This window comes from Xenopus tropicalis, chromosome 8 (assembly GCF_000004195.4).
Source record: "Xenopus tropicalis strain Nigerian chromosome 8, UCB_Xtro_10.0, whole genome shotgun sequence".
In the NCBI taxonomy this organism is placed as follows: Eukaryota; Metazoa; Chordata; class Amphibia; order Anura; family Pipidae; genus Xenopus; species Xenopus tropicalis.
The window spans coordinates 49,415,636-49,438,923 of NC_030684.2; the positions used below are offsets into that span (position 1 = coordinate 49,415,636).

The 23,288-nt window shown below is 35.6% G+C and overlaps 2 protein-coding genes across 8 annotated transcripts in view; one reads left to right on the forward strand and one right to left on the reverse strand.

The window, feature by feature from the left end:
* tenm1 (teneurin transmembrane protein 1) overlaps positions 1–23,288 on the reverse strand; it is a 373,978-nt gene that overhangs the window by 334,666 nt on the left and 16,024 nt on the right. The window lies entirely within an intron of this gene.
* Positions 1–23,288, forward strand: part of LOC101731292 (fibroin heavy chain-like) — a 118,148-nt gene that overhangs the window by 27,188 nt on the left and 67,672 nt on the right. For 4 of the 6 annotated variants that reach the window (XR_001925199.2, XR_004219781.1, XM_018096892.2 and 1 more), the window contains exon 3: positions 12,586–12,682. The exons of the other annotated variants lie outside the window; for them this stretch is intronic. Coding sequence is in view for 2 of the 4 variants with exons in the window: in XM_018096892.2 (XP_017952381.1) it covers positions 12,670–12,682 (13 nt within the window). In the remaining 2 variants the exon portion in view is untranslated. The remainder of the gene's footprint in view (positions 1–12,585; positions 12,683–23,288) is intronic. 6 annotated transcript variants of the gene reach the window in all.

The following is a 23,288-nucleotide window of genomic DNA, read 5'->3' on the forward strand; positions in this document are numbered from 1 at the left end:
TATACCTGTATTTCCTTATTTTTAGAATGATTTGCTCACTACCATTAGTTTGACTGCTTATTTGAAAGTATGCCATTAAAGGCTCTCTCTTTTTGCCCCTAATTTATACTTTTTGTTGCCTCTTCGCACCTATGATGCTCTTTAATGCACAATTTCTCAGACACCTTGATTGCTTGTATTTTTCAATTATTGCACAGGTCAACAGAAATTTCTGCTGCATTATAAATATACACTAGTAATAACAGTGCTGTTTGATAAGTGGTGCTTTAATATAAATATTTCTTAAGGCACAGACATACTTGCTCGTTTATTTCAATATTTTAATTCTTTTATTATAGGATATTTACTAAAATATGGAATGGATCTTGTGAATTTCTGAACAAACATGTATAGTGCTTGCCTTCATTTGCTAATCTGAGTTCTGCACCATACACATTTAGCTGATGTGAATATTGCTGTTAGTAGCTGAAAATTCAATCCCTATGAGAGCACATACTTTATATTAATGTAGCATAAAATGTTATTGTTGTTGAGTACACACTATTTTACTGCTATGTAATTAAAATCAATTAGAAAACCTATAACCAGTTGCTGTTGTTGAGAACTCATACATTATTTTATATACAATTTTACACAGAGGACGCACAGCTAGTTATTCAGAGTTTGCTTTTTACTCTACAGCCCTTTTTATAAACCAGAATAAATAAAATACAATTCATATATTTGTGGGAAGGATTTTATTATCCAGGTCATGGTATAAAATATATACTAGTGATAAATCAAAAGCAATTGGACTGAGTAATCTTAAAAATGTTTTAAAAGCTAAAGTAGTTGTAGATAATGCCCCAGCATTTCAAACCTGCATTTTTAAACTGCATCATATCAAACCTCCACTAGTGATGAGCGAATCTGTCCCGTTTCATTTCGGCGAAAAAAATAGCAAATTTTAAGGACGACAATTATTTGTTGCATGGCAAATTTTTCTGCGTTGAATTTTGTTGCCCATTTCGCAAAAAAAAACACGAAAATTTGTTGTGAATCCATGCCTGCTGAATTATTGGATTATGGTATTACTATGGCACTGGTATATGGTATGCCCACTTCAAATCAAGGTCCCACCCAATGGCACCCACTGGCAAACTCCTTATTCTACATACTATTAAAGATAATCCCAACACAAACCAACAAATTCTATATCATTCCCACCCTTACCTCTGCCTAATGCCACAAACATTTAATATAGTATCCTCTCACCTTTGTTCAATCTACCTTTCTATTTTCTATTTTCTTCTGCTCTCCCACTCTCTATATCCCTCTCCGATGCCTCCTCATTCCTCATCTGTATAGAACTTCTCCATCTCTTCTTTACTTTTCTCTCAGCAATTTTTTCAATATGCTCTTTTTTTCTTGTGCTTTTTAGCCTCTTTTACTTTCCCCAACTAACTCTTTGTCACCATTTTATCATGTTATCCACCCCTCTTTATTTACTATGTCTTTTTCTGCTTTCAGTTTCATAATATACTGTAGTTTTACCCACTTTCCTCCTTTAACCTATTTCATTGTCTGGTTTTATATTTTCCTCCCATTTTTAAAAAAATTTTTTTTAAAGCTTTTGTCTCAAAAACTATAAGGGAGGATGGTTCAAAGTTCACTTCCAGTCTATCCAATCCCTATTCAATGTACTTGAAAAAGAGCCATATTCAAAGCATTTCCAGCACTGGGTATTCCAGATAAGGGTTCTTCCCCCGTAATTTGGATCTCCGTACCTTAAGTCTAGAAATCAAAAAAACCCAATAAGACTGTTTTGCTTCCAATAATAATATTGGAATATTGAATAATAATAATAATAATAGTAATAATAATTTAATAATTAAATCTTAGTTGGGATCAATTACAGAGAAAAAGAAAATCTGTTTTAAAATTCTGAATTAATTATTTGACTAAAATGGCATCCATGGGGACGGACTTTCCATAATTCGGTGTTTTCTGGATAATGAGTTTCCGGATAACAGATCCCATACCTGTACCATTTAGTTGACTAAAGATGATACTTAGCTGAGTGGCAACGCATTTTCAGGTTTACTCAGCATATCCTGTTGCTTCTTCTTAATACTAGATGTATTTTACAAAGATAGAAACTTTGGTCGGCAGTAAATTGTTTTCCAAATTTTTTTCAAAAGAAAATTCCAGCATCAACTTTCTGAACTTGTGATATTTTTTAAATCTCTCAACTCTTTTATAGTTTGCTAAAGATGTCATTAGGTTCCAGAAAAATGGCAAGCATTAAAGGGCACACGCATAACTGACATTATCTTTAAAACATTCATTATTTTTTGAAAGCCATTTGTAATTTTAGATGCACTATTATCCATATATGACAAGGCAATAATGGCATGAGTATCAAAGTCTAATCAGTAAATCAAAAAAGGAAGACAAGTATTGTTAATCCTATAATTGTAAGCCAGTGCACAAAAATCTGCAAAATCAATGATTTTTTAAGATTTATTTAAAATATATATTCAGCACCATAGTATTAGAGAACCATAGCCTAAAAAGGTAATTTATAGCAAATGTTTCTTTCAACCTTCCAAACGGCGAAAAATCTGTGAAACGCAATTTTTTTTTTTATATATGAAAATGTTTTCTTCTTTACACCAATTCATCAATGGTACCTAACAACCATTTAACTTGTGTGAGAACTAAAACCATTTTATTCTACATAGCTGTTACATTTGTGTAAAAGTTTGTCTTTTCAGCCTATTCTTTATCAGTATTTGTCCACTTGGATACACAGCAAATTATTGATAATTGTGTTTCAGAAGAAAAAAAATGGAAAAAAATCCCCCAAACCTTTGGTTTTTTTATTTTACTGGACAAATTCAATCAAACTCAGTTTATGTTAACAGACACCAACTACAATTGGTGTTATACATTTTTATGAAGAGGATCATTTGAGTTTCAAAAGTTCTCCAGAGAAAAATACTTTAACTCATTGTTTTACCAGCAGAAATGCATGTAAGTTTTTCAATACATATCCAGACTTCCTTTATTATCCTACCTTCTAACTTGCATATGTGTGAAAGCATAGTGCAGAATATGTAAGAATATTACAGAACATATAAATATTATCAGTGTAAAATCTTTGGTAACAATGGTGTTAACTCAAACTCGGGGTTGACTATATCTGGGATCAAATTTATCAATATCTAAGATCGTACCTTAGGGCTCTTGTACCAATCATACTAATGCTAATGCCTTTAAGAGGGGCCTGGATAAGTTCTTGAACAAGCAGAATATCCAAGGCTATTGTGATACTAATATCTACAGTTAGTATTAGTGGTTGTATACTTAGGGGCTGATTTACTAACCCACGAATCCGACCCGAATTGGAAAAGTTCCGACTTGAAAACGAACATTTTGCGACTTTTTCGTATTTGTTGCGATTTTTTCGGCTTCTTTACGAATTTTTCGTTACCAATACGATTTTTGCGTAAAAACGCGAGTTTTTCGTAGCCATTACGAAAGTTGCGTAAAATCTGGCGATTTTTCGTAGCGTTAAAACTTGCGCAAAAAGTTGCGCTTTTTTCGTAGCGTTAAAACTTACGCGAAACTTTGCACCATTTAAGTTTTAACGCTACGAAAAAGGCGCAACTTTTCGCAACTTTCGTAATGGCTACGAAAAACTCGCGTTTTTACGCAAAAATCGTATTGGTAACGAAAAATTCGCAAAGAAGCCGAAAAAATCGCAAAAAATACGAAAAAATCGCAAAATACCGATCATTACGAAAAAAACGCAATCGGACTCATTTCGACCCGTTCGTGGGTTAGTAAATGTGCCCCTTAGTTTATGTATGTGGGTGTATAGATATAGTGTGTGCTGAGTTTACTTGGATGGGTTGAACTTGGTGGACTCTGGTCTTTTTTCAACCCTATGTAACTATGTAATCATACTTTTGCACATAAAAAGCAAAGATAAATGGACATTTGATTGGTAACCTTGCCAACATATATATAGCTGAAAGACTGCATCAATTTGCTTTCACCCCTAATTGCTTTAGACTGATCAAAGCCAATGTTGATTTGCAGTTTACTGTATAGATGCAATGTAGCTCCTGCAGTTGTTAATTCAATGATTCTCTTGCCTGTACACTTTATTGAAGACAAATGTGCAGAGGGCTTTTCCCCTTTAAAAAAAATGCATTCAAGAGTGGACAAACTGAATGTGAGTTAAGGGACAGCAATTACAATAATCTTTTGCTCTAGTCGAGACAGCAATCAAATCCTGTCCATCTGTGGATGGTGACAGAAGTGCCAGCTGTTTTCATAATGACAGATGTATCCATGTGTATTGTAAGGAATTAGGTAGAAGTTCCATAATCACTTGCTGTATGACCTGACTCACCCATTCTTGGCATAAAGATGAATAAATCAAGCACAGATGGAAATCATTGCTACTTTGTTACATTGTGGGATTGCTCAAAGTAAAAACATTATTATTATGAATTATATTTTAAAATATTTTGCATTTCTTTTGAATAACTGAATGAAAACGGTCACTTTATAAATACAGTTAAGGTTCTCCCTTAACCATAAACATTCTAATAATAGTTAATATTAAATTGGCACCTATTGTCTCTTTTCATGAAACAGAAGAACCCCTTCCAGTACTGGTCTTTAGTGACCCTCTTTTGAGGACAAAGAACATTTTTGGTAGGACTGGCAAGGAACCTACACATTACAGAGATTAGACCAAGGTAACTTGGTACAGATAAGGAGATTAATACTTAGGAAAGGTGGCTAGGATCAAGGTCAATTAACAGGAGCCAAAAAGGAAAAAAAGGGATCAGACAGGATCTGAGTAACCAGAAGTCAGCTTGGACAAGGGTACATTGCAGAATTTGCTATTTAAGCTAAACCAAAGCTGACCAATAGAATGGACATCCTGAATAGACACCGCAGCATCCAAACCTCACTATGCATTACATGTGCCACGTGATGCTGAAATGTGCAGGATGAGTAGCATTCATGTGAAGAACAGTAGGGCAGCAAACTGGTCGCATTATGCATAACAGCTATAGATGTTTAGGAGTAAGCACTACATGCTGTAGTTTTTTGAGATATGTACCTTCTGCTGAAAAGCCAACTACAGTGCCTTTGTTTATACTCTGTCCAGGCAAGAAAATAGCATAAACACTTCTTTCATAGAGAAAAAGATAAAGTCTCTCTTAAAGAATTGTAGTTGAAAAAAATATGTATTTATTTTACAGCAGATCCCACGTTTTTCAGGGGCCCTGTACAAAATTGTATAAAATACAGAAAAATGTAAAATCATGCATTATATATTCATGGGACCACAAAAAAACTATGTAAAATGCAGGAAAACCTAAAATCAGGGTATTTAAAACCATAACAATAACACACCTATTGGTCATAAATATATAGTTTTATTTCTGCTGATAGAGACTCCTTTGATTAACAGCATGGCTGCTCTCAATAATATCATAAATCTTACTGTACAAATACAAAGGATGAATTTTGTGTGCATACAGGCATATGGTTGGGAGTGGGAATGTTTCGTGGTATTGGATATTTTGGGATCTCTCTCATTTATAATTCTCACTTGAAGCAAGAATCAACATATTAACCTACTCTTTTTTTTGCAAGCCTTATCTGAACTACAGCTTGCCTTATCTGAACTACAGCTTGCCTTATCTGAACTACAGCTTGCCTTATCTGAACTACAGCTTGCCTTATCTGTTTTTGGAGTAATACAAGGAATGCTGCTGTATTTAAAAAAAATCAGAGCAGAATGCTCTAAGATACTTCCCTGGCATGCATATAAAGTAACATCCACGCTATCCATACTTTCTGTTCATTATCCACTGCCTGCCTGAAACCGCTACCAAAGTGCTGGACTCCAAAAAGTATCCCAGGATACCTGAACCACTACAGGAATTTACTTAGAATAAGATTTGTGCTCTGCAAAAATATACATATTGTACACAGGCTTGGACTGGAATTCAAAATAGACCCTGGCATTTTAAGTACACAGAAGTCCAAAGCATCCCCACCAGCCCACTAAATAGTGAGTGTCTACGGCATTTGCCGGAACCAACAGATTGCCAGTTGGGGTCTGACTGCAACTACACACGGCTATGCCAATAATTGTGTCAGACAGACACGAACCATGTCGGGCTTTATGAGACGAGTGTATAATAAAGGTTTTTTTCATTTTAACATTTGGAATGCATGTCTGGATTTCCAGAGTGTCCTTTTTTCCTCTTTTTTTCTGTTTCTGTGTTAACGACTTGTCCGCCCCCTTGAGCTGAGGGTCTGGGGCTGGAGCACCAGGGCCATCTTTTCTACTTTGGTGAGTTTCTACGGCTTACAGATGCCAGATTGCTAGTCATATATGTGCGTTTTTGCAACAATACAGACCCCATGATTTTCAACTGTCCCCTTATTTATTATATATGCATACTGTACATACAGATGTATGCTTTGTTATTCGGCCATTATTCCCAGGGTACCACCTAAGCAGCCTCAGCAGCATCTACATAAAAGAACAGTAGGAAGTGAAGATGATGTAGTTATATTTAGACAGATACCTGAAACTGAATGTGGGTATGGTTCCATAACTAATTGTATCACTCCATACATTACTGTACAGCAAATTCTATTATAAGCTCTCTGGAGCGAAAACTCTTTGCTTTAAGAAGTATGCGTGTACCATTAAGTCTATCTCAGTCTGTTACTGATCCTATTTATATACAGTATAGTAGAGTAAAAGGAGCTCTGCGTATGTATTACAATATATGACACATACACCCTTAATGTATATTTTAGAAGCTTGGATACTAGCATCTGTCCCCCATAATTATTGAAACAACAAAGCAATGCAATTTGTTACCAATTAAATGTATAATGCATATTTTTGCTTAATCATCACTGCAGTTCAAAGTCCCATGCAGCTGCCAGCCCATCATGCCATCCCCTTCTTTAATGTTTCAGTATGTGCGGAAAACCCAATCCCTCTTAGGAAATTTGTTTTTCAGATGCATACAGTGAATAAACCCTCTTTGAGGCTTCACGATAAAAGGAAATGTCATATCACATTCAATCAATAGAAGATTAAGTAGGGGGTGTTGCTAACCACTACTACAAAATTATTCATCTTATTATGTGAAATGTTCTGACTATTTATGACAAACAGTAAACCAACGCTTGGAAAGCTAAATCTAAAAATCACATTTTCTATAAACAACAGCGTTAAAGGCAGACAGATCATACAAAAAAGAGAACACGGCAAAGGCAAATGTATAAAAAGCATTATCTAGCCATTAAAGGATCCTCATATTTCACCAACTGCATATTTTGATGCCATTGCAACTAAGCATATGTCACCGGGGCTCATTCATAAACTGAGCAACATGCAAAGATACACTTTGTTTTTTTTTAAAAATACAGCTTACACAACACCTTGATCATTTTTTAGATAAATGGTATAATAACACAGTTGAATGGATACTGCTCCATCTGTTGACAAAAGTGTGGTTGATAAACAAAATAGCTTTTTCTTAAAATTCAAATGGAAAAATGGGTTTCATGGTTTTATAAGTTTTTATAAGTTTTTGAAATAACGACTGAACTCATTTCCATATATGTCCGTCACTAATAAAAAGATCCCAATTGAAAGTACAAACCAAAAAAGACAAATTAAAAATGCAAATATGGTGACTTTTTTTGAATTGTTGAGCAAATGCTAGTGTTAAATAAATCCTGGAAACCTCTAAAGCCATGAAGTAAAGTAAGATCTTCCAGTTGTAAAAGGGACAGCTTTCAAAAAATTGTACTTTGGTGAAAAAAGACACTTATCAAGATAAAAAAAATCAAGCATGTTAGCGTAATATTCATAATGTTCCTTGTCAAAAGTATCTGCATGCCCTAATGGTTTGGGGCCAAAAATACATTGCATGTTGTTATAAAGAAAAAAAATCACTTTTGCTGTGTCATTTATTATAATGTACACAATCATGTCTATGTTTGGGCAAATAGAAAATATAATAATTACACAATTATCATATTATATCATATTATAAATTTCAAATTTGTGATACACATTACTTTTCTGTCTGAAGATAAAATATTTAAAAGAGGCAGCCACTGCTTATCTCAGGCGTGGATTTGCAGCAAATTTCCGCATTTCCGAATTGTTTTGCAAAACTTCCATTAAAATTCGGCATGGAAAAATTCATTGAGAATCAAAAAAAAGTTGTGGGTGTGTCAAAATGGGTGCATCAAAAAAAGTCACATGACAAACGTGCTGTTTCGCAAATTATTCTGTCGTTTCGCAAATTTTCCAGTGAAGTGGAACAGGGCAGATTCACTCATCACTACTTAACTCATTTATTTGTCTTTGTATATCATTTAGTTTAGTATTCCTAACAGCATATCAAAAATAGAACCATTTTTTAGAAAAAATTACAGTATTTGCTGTACATTGCTCACTTTTCCTTGCACAGGATTAAAGGAGGATATAGCTACTGCTCTGATTTCCCCTCCAGTCCTCAAATTACTACTTAAACATCCAAAAAAGTATATTGAATAAGAGAGTTAAAGACCATCTGCTTGCATAGTGTGATGCTTTGAAAAATATGGTCCTTCCTTAATCTGAGCTATATCTGCCAAGAAATAATAGTTTTATTTTAGAAAGCCAGAGATGACTTGCAAATCATAGCCATACAGAAAAGCAAAAGCTATTCGTGTTTGCCAGCAATTACACCTTGGCCTTATATTTCTGTTTATCCCTTGTCACACCTGTTGATTTTTCAAAGCCAACACCATAAATACAGCACACGAAGCTGTGGTGCACAAATAAACAAAAAACACTTAACACCTGGCGAAGCCATTTATCTTTATTGAACCTCTTTGGTTTATAAATATTACAGAGCAAAACTGATTTCATTTTTTCCTACAATTAATGCAAAAACATAGGCAACATTATGAAAAAAATAACACTTTTTTTTGTTCTCTGTCTGAAAACAGTTTGTAACATTTGAACATTTATCAACAGTCTGATTTTTGTGGTTTTAGAGGGTCTTAAAACCATTTCCACTAAAACCATGTCATTTAATAAAAGATCCAAATTGAGAAAGCATGAACAAAAAAATAAAACAAAAAATGTGGGATATAAAAAAACATGAAAACCACAATTTTTGCACGTTTTTCAACAAATGTAGCGTCTGAAAAATTTGAAAACCTCTTATACTATGAAGCAAAAGAAGATTTTCCAATTGGAAACAGGACAGCTGCTCATTGACTTCTACATGACCTCAACAGCTTTTGGGTGGTGTATATTTTTCTTCCGGATTTTTCACAGTTTTTGCATATAAAAAATTATTTTAGCACCAAAAGAAATCCCCCGAATTGTGAAAAAAATAAATATGAACATAAGTATATGCTCCCTTAGTGAATTTAACTTATTCTGGAATAAAATGATGAACATAATTTTTGAAACAAGCAAATATCTAAAACACTTGTTCCATTTCAACTTAAAATCTGTACAAAGTTTGGTTTCCACAATTACAGATATACCACAATAAACCTTTCTTTGAACATCCCAAGTAGATCAAAATAGTGTAGAATAAAGGTTCTGTGCATTGGTTATTTTATGCCTGTGAAATATCAGTAGCCACTGAATTTGGGTCTGCTGAATAAATGTATTCATACTGTATTACTGAAATAACATGCCCCCTTAAAAAGAACCACTCATCTCTGGGGTGGTCAGAAAGTACTTAGTTATTTTCACAGATTCTGTTGTACTTTTTTATTATACATATGCCATACCTATACATTGCTGAGAGGTGTTACTTCTCTTAATTTAATATTGCAAAATGCACAAAGTATAGTAGCTTATGGCTACTATCAATTTATGTCTTTATAGCTTATTACTTATTGCTAAAAAGACTGGCTACCCACCAACTTCTTGTACAAAAGTTGTATCATACTTAACAACTCTTTGAATGAAAGATGGATTTGATGGATGGATAAATAATATTCATTAATTTTTTTTTAACTATATTGGGTTTTGTATCACTTTTTATTTGTTAGCTTTCATCTAGATACAGATGCGGCCAGCAAGTTTTCACATTTTGTCTCACCATGTCCAGACACCATTTTTTAAGTGTTAAATCCTGCCTCTAGATGGTGCTAGAGTGCAATGACTTGCCAGCAAAACACAATAAAAAAACACCACAGACCATTTGCCACCTGGTGGCAAATTTTTGTATTTTTATTCCTGTGTTTAACTGGAAGAGTCAAAATGCGACAATATAGTAAAGGAACTTGGCTGCATCTGTACATTACTGTTTATAGTTTGCTGTAATCATAACTGCCAGCCTGTTACAGGATACCTGACAGTATAATGTGTATATGTTACTGAAACGTATGCCTTGATACAATATCACTTTTGCTGGACTGTCTGGCTAACCACCAACTACAAAAGTTATATCATATTAAACAATTCTTTGATCTGAATTGACATTCTAAACAATCTCTTATCCACAAGACCATTAAATGACCAGTTATGTGTCAGACTTTTTTTGTAGATATGATATTAACATCCACAGTAACATTGTGACATTGTGACAGTAATATAATGCAAAAAGCAATTATTTAATGTGACTCATTACCATTATCTTTTTGTATTCCCTTTGGATTTGTTTAATGGAGATATTGAATATATATTTATTTTGCTCCATTGCTACAATTAAGGTTCTACTGGTTTAGCTTGCAGTTTTAGCCTTGCCCTAATTTGCCATTGTCTTTCTGGTTGGCTGGCTATTAAAGCTTTTTTTATTATCTCCCATTGGCCCTACCATAACCTTTTAATAAGAGAAATGAATTTGGCCTAGAAGTCCATGTAGTGTAGCGCTGCATCAGTAAGAGCATAAAAGTCCTTAAATGCCTCTCTCCATAGCAAGGTCAACTCCCTAGACTTTCTCATAAAAGAAAGTAATGGTGAGAGTTATGTCTTCAGCTCATTTATCTGGACTGAGCCCAGCTCTTCAGAGAAAATTATTAGGGCACAGTAGCCTAATAGCACATTTTCTTTATGTTAATCTTATAACTAGATTAGGAACTAGAATGTATAGTCCTTAGAATTGCAAAAAATGATTGTGCATTTACTGACGTTATACATTGTAAGCTGAGAAGCACTGTAACTTGACTTGAAAGGGCCCTGGAAAATGTAACTCAGCCTTACTGACCCCTATTAGACATTTGGTTTGTGGAGCAGGTTGCATCTTTGCCTCTGTGGGTGGAGCCATTTAAATTGTATTAAATAAACAAACCTATATTAATCGATAACCTGAAAAAATATTATATAGTGATTTAGTGTATAGCCCTTTAAATAAGTTTTGATTTATAAACTGGAATGCAAAACATCTATTATAAAATAAACTGCTCTTCGTCTAGTTTTCTTCTGCACGCCTGACAATCTTTGCCCTGACTCGAGTGTCTTTGAAACTCAGCAATGGTGTACGTAATGCAGTTTCCTCTAATCCAATCCGATCTTTTGGCTACATCAGTCAGTTAAGCTGTGTGAATACTGAAGGAAAGCAAGTTTGTAATGTGCTTCTGTAGTATTAGACATCAAGAGCACAATGATCTTAAAATTCAATGGGCCATTTTCCATAAGCCATTAAAGATAACTGCACTTTAGTTTCCCTGCTTGTCAGACTGCTTGGTGAACTATGCAGCGCTAACCCGTATAGCGAAGAAAAAGCACTCACACTTATGTTCATCTTGCATGCACATTTTATAGAACCTTTCTTTATTACAAGCCAAACTTCACACAAGTACAGATACAGAATATTGTGTTATTTTTGTATACTGCCACGTCCAATAGCTAATGAGCTTTACTTATAACAAAGTTATACTTCACAGCTACGTTTAATGAATATCTCTTATTTTCATTCTGCTGTGAGAAACTTGATTTGGGCATTTCCATGCCATTGGTTTTTTGAAAATGTGATGATTTCTGCATCACTTTTTGTAGCCTATGTGCATTTAAAGGGGACCGTTTTATCCAGCTGCAGAACTGCCAAAATGTATCTTGGAAGCAATATTTTCTTGTAGTTTGTGCATTGTATGCATTAGTAAATGAAATCCTATGGGTTTAAACTTGAGTTCAAATAATTACTATATTCTATATACTGGCTATATTATGAAAGACTATAGCTACTGTAGATCATGGCTGAAAGAGGTACATCTTAAGGTCCCCATACACGGGCCGATAGTAGCTGCCGATATCGGTCCCTTGGACCGATTCGGCAGCTAATCGGCCCGTGTATGGACAGAAACGAGCGGCCTGGCCTGGCCTGAAATTTCCCAGATCTCGATCGGCCAGGTTAGAAAATCCAGTCAGATCGGGGACCGCATTGGCTCATTGATGCGGTCCCTGAACCGACTGCCCCATGGCCACAAATATAATCCGATCGTTTGGCCCCCAGGGACCTTTAACCTGTTTTGAATTGATTTTTTTTCTAGATTATAACATTTTATTCATTATATTTTGTTGTCTAGGGCCAAGAACCATAGACAACCAGGCTGTACCCCGCGCCCCTCTCCACTGTACTCACACACAAGAGTGCACATGAATGCTTGTTAATGAGGATTGAAGGTAGGAGTTAGGTGGTATAAGCACTTGGACAGAAGGGGCACTTGCACTAGTGCCCCCACCCACTGTTGGGCCCTAGACACTGGTCACGCTAACTTTACACAAATAAATGAATATTTAAAGAACAGAACAATTTATATTTATTCCAGTTTAGTTATTAGCAAGCACACTGCCTCTTAATACAAAGAAACAACAAATCAATCACAATTGAAAATATTTTGTTTAAATAGGACTCTGTGGCCAATGGCAATGCCATATTTCAGCGTCTTTTGGATAACCGGTTTCTGGTTATTAGATTCTACACTAGACAATAACATATGAGATACTCTGTCTCAGTAATTTGACAACTTTTATAATGTGAAAATATATTCCACTTTAATAACACAAATTATTATTTCAGAGTCATTACCTGTCAGCTGTATTTTGCTATGAAAAAATTCAGTGTTATCACAGTACCTGTATTAGGCTATAAACTCCAACTCATAAACTTCAATATGATATGTCATGGATTAACCTCAGCCTTCATAAAGGGTTTTTATGAAACATAAATAGACTTTAACAAACCAACTAATATGTTTCCATAATAATAGAAAACCTGATTCTACTTTCCAGTATATATTTAAATTAAATATAATTTCATTAAATGAATTAAACATTTGCAACAGATTTTTGTATCTGTATTTGCTATCAAAATCAGGATGTGTCTGTCCCTTTCCATCCTCTGTTCTGCTGTTCTGACTCTTGCAGCATACAGTAAGCCAGCAAATGAATAGACCTATGAATAAACATTGTGGGAATTGGTTGAGGAGAACTATACTTTGTTACATTGTTTCACTGAACCAGCATAACCAGCATACAGTTCCTGCTTCCAATTGTAATTACTAGTACAGGTATGGGACCCGTTATCCAGAATGGCTCTAATAAAGGATTAATTATATCCTAGTTGGGATCAAGTACAGGTATAGGACCCATTATCCAGAATGCTCAGGACCAAGGGTATTCCGGATAAGGGGTCTTTCCGTAATTTGGATCTCAATAACTTAAGTCTACTAAAAAATCAATAAAACATTAATTAAACCCAATATGATTGTTTTGCATCCAATAAGGATTATTTATATCTTAGTTGGGATCAAATACAAGGTTCTGTTTTATTTCTACATAGAAAAAGAAATCAGTTTTAAAATTCTGAATTATTTGATTAAAATGGAGTCTATGGGAGACGGGCATTCCGTAATTCAGAGCTTTCTGGATAACGGGTTTCTGGATAAGGGGTCCGATACCTGTACAAGCTATTGTTTTTATTATTAGAGAGAAAAATGAAATCATTTTTGAAAATGTGAATTATTTGATTACAATGGAGTCTATGGGAGATGGCCTATTCCTAATTCAGAACATTCTGGATAATGGGTTTCTGGATAAGGGGTTTGATATCTGTAATATGAAAAACATTGAGAAACTGCTTAAATATTTTGGCAAATGCATTAGATTCAATGGAAACATCCATTGAATCTAATGCATTTGCCAAAATATTTAAACAGTTTCTCAATGTTTTTCAAATTACAGATATCAAACCCCTTATCCGGAAACCCATTAAATATTTTATCTTGACAAAATAAAACTCGTGGTAAAATTCTAGTATAGATTCACAAAAATTTAACCATTTCTGATGCGAGTCTAACCGTGCAGTACCTTGAAAAAAAAGTACTTAAATCATAAGGTTAAAAACTTTCAATTATTTTGTGTAATCATTGCCCCATGAGATCTGGGTGGACGTAAAAGTGGTAGCCCTATTAGCCCCTATTTTATATGTCCCCTACATTAACACTATAAAGTCTGACATAGACTCCCTGGCTTTGTAGATCACCAATGGATCTGCACTGTGCAAAACAGGTGTTAATGCCAGTACCAGTTACACGATCATTAGTGCATCGTGCATAAACTGCAGTGGATGTAACTGAGGGGTATATTTATCATGCTGTGTAAAAAGTGGAGTGAAGCATTACCAGTGATGTTACCCAGTGCGACCAATCGGCAATTAGATATCAAGAGTTAGAAAACCAAAGCAAAGCACCTGATTGGCTGCTATGAGCAATATCACTGGTAATGTTTCACTCCATTTTTTACACAGCATGATACATATACCCCTTAGTGTATTCAATTTACATTGGAAAATGTTCAAAGATTTTGAAAGTTAAATTGCACTTATAAAGGTGGGCACAAAAGAATAAGCATTGTGCTAAAGAGAATGCAGTGCTCTTCTGTGGGGGACTTACCAAATCGATACTAATGGTTTTCCACATTACTATACATTTACTTGTTATTTATTTTACGAGCCATAAGTACAGTATAAACTGAAATGGTGATAAATCTGCCACTATGTGTAAATGCCTTAATTAGCCTTTAGTAATTGCAATTCTAGCAGTCATGTCAATCCACTCCCCTCCTATTATATTTCTTCTGTCTTCACGTTACTAGAAAGATCTGAACATACAGCATCATCCCCCCTCCCCTTTCTCCAAAAAGTGAGTTTTTATTAAATTATACTCTTTGTATATAATTGTACATAGTGGGAATTATATATTTATAGGCTTGACATTTGCAATGATGGATCCAGAATGTTAAATGAGTTGTTATGCTCTATATAAATATATAGCTGGTAAAAAAAAAATCCATACTCATAAACCATATCTTTATGGTATCCTTTAGTACTCTCTGCTGGCAGACAGGCAAAACAGTTGGACAAAAATATTTGCTAAGCTACGCCAAACAGTTATTAGATGAAGCACCATTTACATGTACATTATGCAGCAGCCAAATCATTTGTGTTATATGATATATTTACTGTAATATATTGTTTGAGTGACACACTTGCAATAGAACAAAAATATGGTCTATTGCTTCATATGCAATGTTTTCATAATGATGGCCACCTCTCCCCAACCTCTAACTAAGAAAAAAACACTGTAGCCATTGGGGATTGCTGTATTTTTTTCCATTTTTTTCATTCCTATCTACCACAATAGTAACTTGTTGGAGTCAGTTGTCCAATTAAGACCATATATACTGTATATTCCAATATATTCTGCACTGGAAATCATAAAAAACAAATAAAATCATTGCTTGCTTTTGACCAAACTGCATAATGACACAAAGTCAGGACATATGATATCTGCCAAATCTCAAGTACCAAGATATACTAACAAATGCACAAACTTCTATTTCTCCTTGCTAAGCCCTGTTTGAAAGTTACACTCTGTTTACCTTCACAGTTCCATGGTTAAGTGAAATCATTATGTGCAATAAAAACTTCCTGAGTATTTTGCACAATGTTGTATCATCAGCAAACACCAGAGACAATACTTCAAGGCCATTTGTGAGTAAGTTAAAAATAACTTGCCCAAGGACAGAGCCCTGGCTTACTTCACTAACAACATTGTGTCCAATGATGAAATTCCCTCTTTATTTTTTTTTACACTCTGTTACTCATTATATATAAATATATAGCTATTATGATTGTTACCAGATTCTCTGTGATACTTATGCAGCATTTCTTAACATGGTAACTTATAAACGTATAAAAACCATAGTTGCACTTAAAATAAACACCAAGGGGCAGATTTACTAAAATTTCTTGCTTTATTTATTTATATATTTATTTATTTTTTAACAATGAATAAACAAATTTTCACATTTAAATTTCACTAATTTATCAAAAAATCCAAAGTGAAAAAGCATGTGAGAGAAAGCTGCAACTTTTTTTGAATTGTGGCACAAAAACCCACTTCAAAAATCTAAAAAACTCAAAATTTGAAGCAAAGAAAAGTTTTCCAGGGAAGGGATATCTGCTATTGACTTTTACATGACCTACAGTAGACAGGTTTTAGGTGGAGAGTTTTCAGATTCAGAATTGTCACGGAAAAAACACATAATAAATCTCGAAACAGTTGCAACTTTTTTCTAGATGCTAGATGCAGTAAAGTGCAGATATAGGACAAATGGGGGGGGGGGGGGGGGGAAGCTACAAAGTAAGAGAAGAAGGGGTAAAAAGTATTTAATAGAACCGGTGTTCATCTGAAAGCATCACCAGTCTAATTCACTGAATACTAGTTTGCTTTTAATACAGGGAATTAAAAAATGTTCTCTAATATCCCCGTGGAAGTTTTCAGGTTGTAGTTCTCAACCTTATACTGTAGGCTTATACTTTCAAAGATATTTCTAATAATGGCATATTAGCTACAATTTGACAATCGCTATATCAAATAGTAAGGAATCCTGGCAGATGAAACCAGAAATTTCTGAGGACCCAGGAATGAATAACGTCTAATCTCATCTATATGCCCTTTTTCAAACCTCTGCTTGAGTTATTTAGTATATTTATATTCATTTTTTAATTTATTGGCCTACTTAAATTCAATGATAAGGCTTTCCATGATCACAACAAATTTACCAGTCTAAAATGAACAAATTATTAAACTAATTTTTTCATGTTTGGTTGGCCTTATAGAGTTTCATGTCCAATTTCACCTGCATTTCTTATATTCCCGCCAAACCATTGCTTTTCATTCTATTTAGGAAACAATCCTTGGAACGTGTAGGCTACTTTTTGCTTCCTGCTTTGGACAGAGCTGCAAAATAATAAAAATAAAAAAGCTATAAAATGAATGATAATGCTGTAACACTATAAATAAGTAAAGTATTTTTCATTACTGCCTGGAATTATTTACTCAAGGCATTTATTTGCATTTTTACATAATGCATATGTTATATAAATATTTTATTTACTATATTTGATTATATTTACTATATTTAAGCTAGTGCATATATCTGAACTGACAGATTAGATCGGACAGTTAGCCTTTTATGTTAAACTCTATGGGTGCCATTTATTGAGATGAGAGAGCAGACAATACTGTAGTTAAAGGTCATGTTTTATTTGCAACTTGCCGCACACTAATAGGGATTAGCACAATTTAGTCACTTTCTTACAGAGCCACAACTCATTGCAATGTAATTCCTACACAACACTGGTCATCCTAACATGGATATTTGCATTAAAAAGTCCTTGATTCACTCCAGACTTTGTCCAGTTTTAGGTCCTCATTTATCCATGACTTATCTCATTCTCTGATTTTATTACGCCAGGCCTCTTCCTAACTTCTTTAGACTACTGCCTGACCTGTTTCTGTACTTACTACTACTGAATTATAATTAATCCTTACCCCTTTTGTACCTCTTTATTGGATTTGTTCAAACATAGGGTGCCCTGTAGAGATGTAGCGAACTGTTCGCCGGGGAACAAATTCGCGCAAACGCGTATGTTCGCAGCTTGGGTTCGCGCCGCGTTTTCCGCCGCGTTTTTTATCATCGCAAAAGTATTGTACAATACACCGCACAAGTCACACATGGCGTTTTTCCGCAAATCCCGTTTTCATGGTGTTTAAGCGCGACATAGCAAAAAAGCCACGTATTTTCGCTAGAATAGCTTGCGTTTTTTGAGCAACTCTGTGCCAACAAAGTATTTTTCAGAGAAGTTTTTGCCCTTGATCCCCCTCCTGCATACCACTGTCCAGGTCGTGGCACCCTTTAAACTACTTTAAAATCAGTTTTCTGGCCAGAAATGGCTTTTCTAGTTTTTAATGTTCGCCTTCCCATTGAAGTCTATGGGGTTCGCAAAGTTCGCAAATATTCGCGGGTTTTGGTGTATGTTCGTGAACATGTTCGCGAACTTTTTTTTTTAGGTTCGCTACATCCCTAGTGCCCTGTAAACACATTTTCTGCAATACCTAGGACCTGGAATTTACTGGATAAGGAGATCTTAAAGGACATGTAAACCCCAAACACACAAATTTAATTAGTAAACAGCCTCTTTGAAATCTTTCAATACCTGCCACACTGGTTGTCCAGAAGTTAATAGTAAGGCTGCAGTGTCCCCTTTATCACTTAGATTCCTTCTCCTCCTCGGCCCCTTCTCCCCCTCGGCCCCCCTCCCTCAGGAATTTGCTTTGGCTGATGGCTTGTGGGCATGCTCAGTTGTTCTAAGCACAGATTACAAACACGCCCCCCAGTCTAGCAGCCAGTGAAGAGATGGCATTGCTGGTTCCCATAGAAACTCAGCTCTAGCTGTCTGCTTCCATTTTTTTCTCCTGAGCTCAGCTTTACCATTACAGAGCTCAAACAAAGCAGAACTTTTATCAGAGACAGCTGTGCCTGTGTGAGCCTGTATTCTTGATGAAATGTATGCTGAATAAGGGTCTGTGTGTGTATGCTGTTTGCAGATTTAAATGTATCTGATTAATGTCAGAGGAAAAATGGCCACCAGGTGAAAGCTGCTATTTGCTTTAGGAAAACGTGATGTTGCTGGCAAATGGAGGGGATATATACAGTACATATGATGCCATTTGGGTGGGGGAGATGTGCCCAACTGATATACATTGTAGGCAAATGTAGGCTTTACATGTCCTTTAAAGTAAAGACCCATGGCATAGAAAAAATACTTTATTGGTTAAATGGGGCATTGGCATTTTAAAAATTGCCATTGCTATATTGTGGAGACTATACCCCTACTTTCTAAAGTGAAGTAGATTCTAATTACAGTTAATTATTTGTACTTGTTAGCCTCAGCAATATGAGCCTCTGCAATGAGTAATTCTTACAATAACAGGAGTAACTTTTGCTTCAGCTCTAGTAACTTCTAAATTAATGGGGTAACATTTATTGATTAGCTAAGACAAAAAAAATTCTCAAGTACCAGTGAAAAATGTACAAATGTATTTCAATCCATTAAAAACATGTGCAACCCCTTACAGATATGGCCTCTGATTACCTTCTTAAAAACTCGAATAGTTAAAGGAGTACTCTGGCTTCCAAACCAAAATCTCTTAAAGAGCCTCACACAACACAGAAACTACCTATCACTGTAATCTGTTCCTTCAAAAAGTTGTTTTCTTTTTGCATCATTTGAAATCCTGGCAGTGAAGAGGAGGGGCTAAAACATTGATGTTACAAATTGTATCACAGATTACAGACAGCATGCAGAAACTACATAACTAAAAATGCATTGCACTGTGATGTTGCTTTTCTTATTGATATCACTGGGAATTGTGGGATTTGGAAGATGCAGGCTGAGGACAGTTGACTACTGTGTAAAAGTAGTCAGATCAGCAGGAGAACAGGGGGCCAGGCTTAGGGAACTGTTCCAACCCATATTATTTTATTAAAAATCATGAAAAGGCTGCATGTTCTTTAACTTATGTATATTGCAAAGGTGCTTGAAATTGTTTTTTTTTTTTTTTTTTTCAAAAAGCTTAAGTTGAGTTTGGGTGGAGTCCCCCTTTAATAAGGGTTACTAGTTCTGCACATTTAAGTACATGGTCCCAAAGCCATGAAAAGCAGGCCTGAGGAACACACTAATCTGCCAACAGAATGTGCCTTTGTTATAACCTCTACTTTTTGGCCAGTATAAAACAAATCTGGCAAGGCCCTATTGCTCAGTAGACCACAAGTAGCCACAGAAGCTTAGGTCACCAGGTAGATTTGACAGCTCAGTGGGTTAAAACATTTCTCAAGGGGAAAAATAAAATAAATAATGGAATGTTACACGAGGGATGGCAAATAGAGGTTAGATGTTGTATTAACTGCAACTAACCGCACGCCTGAAAGCCAAAGGCTAACGTTTTGCTCATCCTACCAGCAAGTATTAAAAGAACTGCTTTCTTTTTTCTTTAATATTCTTTTACTTCTGCTGCATTGTTTTGTTTTTATTTTTCTAATAAACAAATGTATTGCCTCAAGATCACTAATAAATCACCTCTCTTTTTCTAAAATGCACACAGACAAGATAGTATAGATGTAAAATAGCTGTTGTTTTTATGCACAAATCTATAGGCCCTTTGGCTGCATTACCCATAATGCTCTCAACCACACTCTGACTGATGACACAGTGATTAGAAGTGACACCCATAGGGGAACAATTTTATCTAAAAAAGCAAACAAACAGCCTACTGATTCTGAATTCATGCCATCCTTCATCAGGCACCTTCGTCTTTACAGTACAATAAAACTCAGCTGTAGTTGGCAGTTTGCACATTACTCCAAATGTGCGCCTTCTGCTCAGTGTTTGATAGGCAGGATGTTAAAGCCAGCAGCATACAAATTGTTTGCAATATTAATGATCATAAATTCTATTCCTGTGACTGTGGATGAAATATATAGAAAATATGCCCTTTCAGAAATGATGCATATTTAATTCCAAGGCTTGTTCTATTCCTCTGTTTGTCCAATAACCTTTAACAAAATGTAATAATGAGATATTGCCTTTCAGATAATGATTCCTATTTATTACAAAGATGTTTTTCATTTACAAGATGCACCTTAAAATCCATCCCAGTTTGAAACATTGTCAAATGACCACTAAACCTGAAATACAGGATGCTACAGTACATATGAGGAATGATGATAATATTAATAGTGATATTTCAAACGCTTCAGAATGTTGGGACTAAAGACATATTACAAAAAAATGTGAAACCAAGGGGGAAATCTTTAAACATTCAGGCTTCCTGTGAGTAAGCTTTACAGAAATGATTAAAAATGTAAAAAGTTAAAATATGTGCAAGTAGGGGAGAAGCAGGGGAAGTGCTTACGGTGTAATTGGGGATGGATGTGGTGTAACAGGATGTAGTCAGGAGTTCCAGGGTTTGCCCAAAAACATCCTGGACCTTTATTGCGGTAAGCTGATGTCTCTTCCTAAATTGTTAAGTTCCCCTCTTGCACAGGGAAATATTATATTGTATTACAGTTCTAACTTTAGTGCTGATAACAAAGCATTCAACAGCATTCAACATTGCATGACTTTTAGTCATCAACAGGAACAAAGCTGGCCATACCCCTATACCCACCAACCTTGGGGAGGGGGGCAATGATCAAATCATATTGAAAGTCTACAGACACCCATCAGGTGAGTATAGCATCATCATGCTGATGGATTCCTCTCTCAGTGAAATTTTTACACCCACTCTATAGGTATATGGCTGTTTTTCACCTCAGATATCAGTTAGGCAGGCCATCAGGGGGAACATATACACAGTCCTACAAGCTGCCAACTCTGACTTGAGAATCCAAGATGGCAGCTTTTAATGGACTGGGTACAGTCTCCTCAATACAGTAATTAAAGCAAGAAAGACAACTATAGCAAACCACTCCAGGGCTATCTCAAAATATACAGTTTTAAGGGAACTATATAAATCTGCCCAAAATACTAGAATTTATTTAGAAAAAAATGGGACACGAGATTCCCTTAAAACAATGAACAATAGCTCAGAGTAAAGGTCCCCATACACGGGCCGACTATAGCTGCCGATATCGGTCCCTTGGACCGATTCAGCAGCCAATCGGCCCGTGTATGGGCAGAACAGAGCGGCCTGGCCGACCGATATCTGGCCTGAAATTGGCCAGACCTTAGAAAATCTGGTCGGATCGGGGACTGCATCGGCTCGTTGATGCGGTCCCCGAACCGACTGCCCCATAACCCCAGGGCCAAACGATCGGATTATTTTTTTTTTAAGTTACTTTCTACCCGATATCGCCCACCCGTAGGTGGGGATATCGGGTGAAGATTCGCTCCCTTGGCGACATCGCCAAGCGAGCGGATCTTATAGTGTATAGCACCTTTAGGGTACGAAGGAATTAAGTTATTGGGGCTTGTACAGGTATGAGATCTGTTATCTGGAAACCCATTATCCAGAAAGCTCCGAATTACAGAATGCCTTTTTCCCATAGACTCCATTTTAATCAAATAATTCAGATTTTTAAAACGGATTTCCTTTTTCTCTGTAGTAATAAATCAGAACCTTGTACTTGATCCCAACTAAGATCTAATTAATCCTTATTGGAGGCAAAACAATCCTATTGTGTTTAATGTTTTATTGATTTTTTTAGTAGACTTAAGGTATGGAGATCCAAATTACCGAAAGACTTCTTATACCCTTGGTCCCAAGCATTATGGATAAGAGGTCCTATACCTGTACTATAAAATAGGATTACAGGCAGGAATTGGTGGAGGAATGCTCAAAGAATGTATAGGATAACGGATAGGTACTGGTAATAGGATGCTTCAAGAAATGTATTTAAAACTAATCTTAAAAAATACCTTCCTTTCTGTTACTCGGTCCACATTGGGTGCAATGTTTTCTCAGGTCTTGTAAGCCATAGTAACAGACCAAATGTTTGCTTTCTTTACTCAAGAGGCACTAAATATTTACTGCTGATGGATATTGGTTACTAAACCTAGAGCAAACTTTGCATATTTTACATATCATTCTTGGAAGGTGCTCTGTAGATTGCTGGTTCTGAACCTTCTCTCACACTGGAATACTAATCTCTCTTTCAGTAATTCTAAGGGGCACATTTACAAAAGCACGAACGGCGAGCGTTCAAGCGAACGCTCCGAGCGTATTTTCGGCGATTTTTTTCGGACGTCCTCACGACTTTTTCGTACAGCGCACAACTTTTTCGGGCGTTTGCACGAAAAAATCGGAAAGGTTTTACCGCTGTTTACAATTGTTCGGTACGAAAATTTCGTGACTTTCGGATCGCCAATACGATATTATCG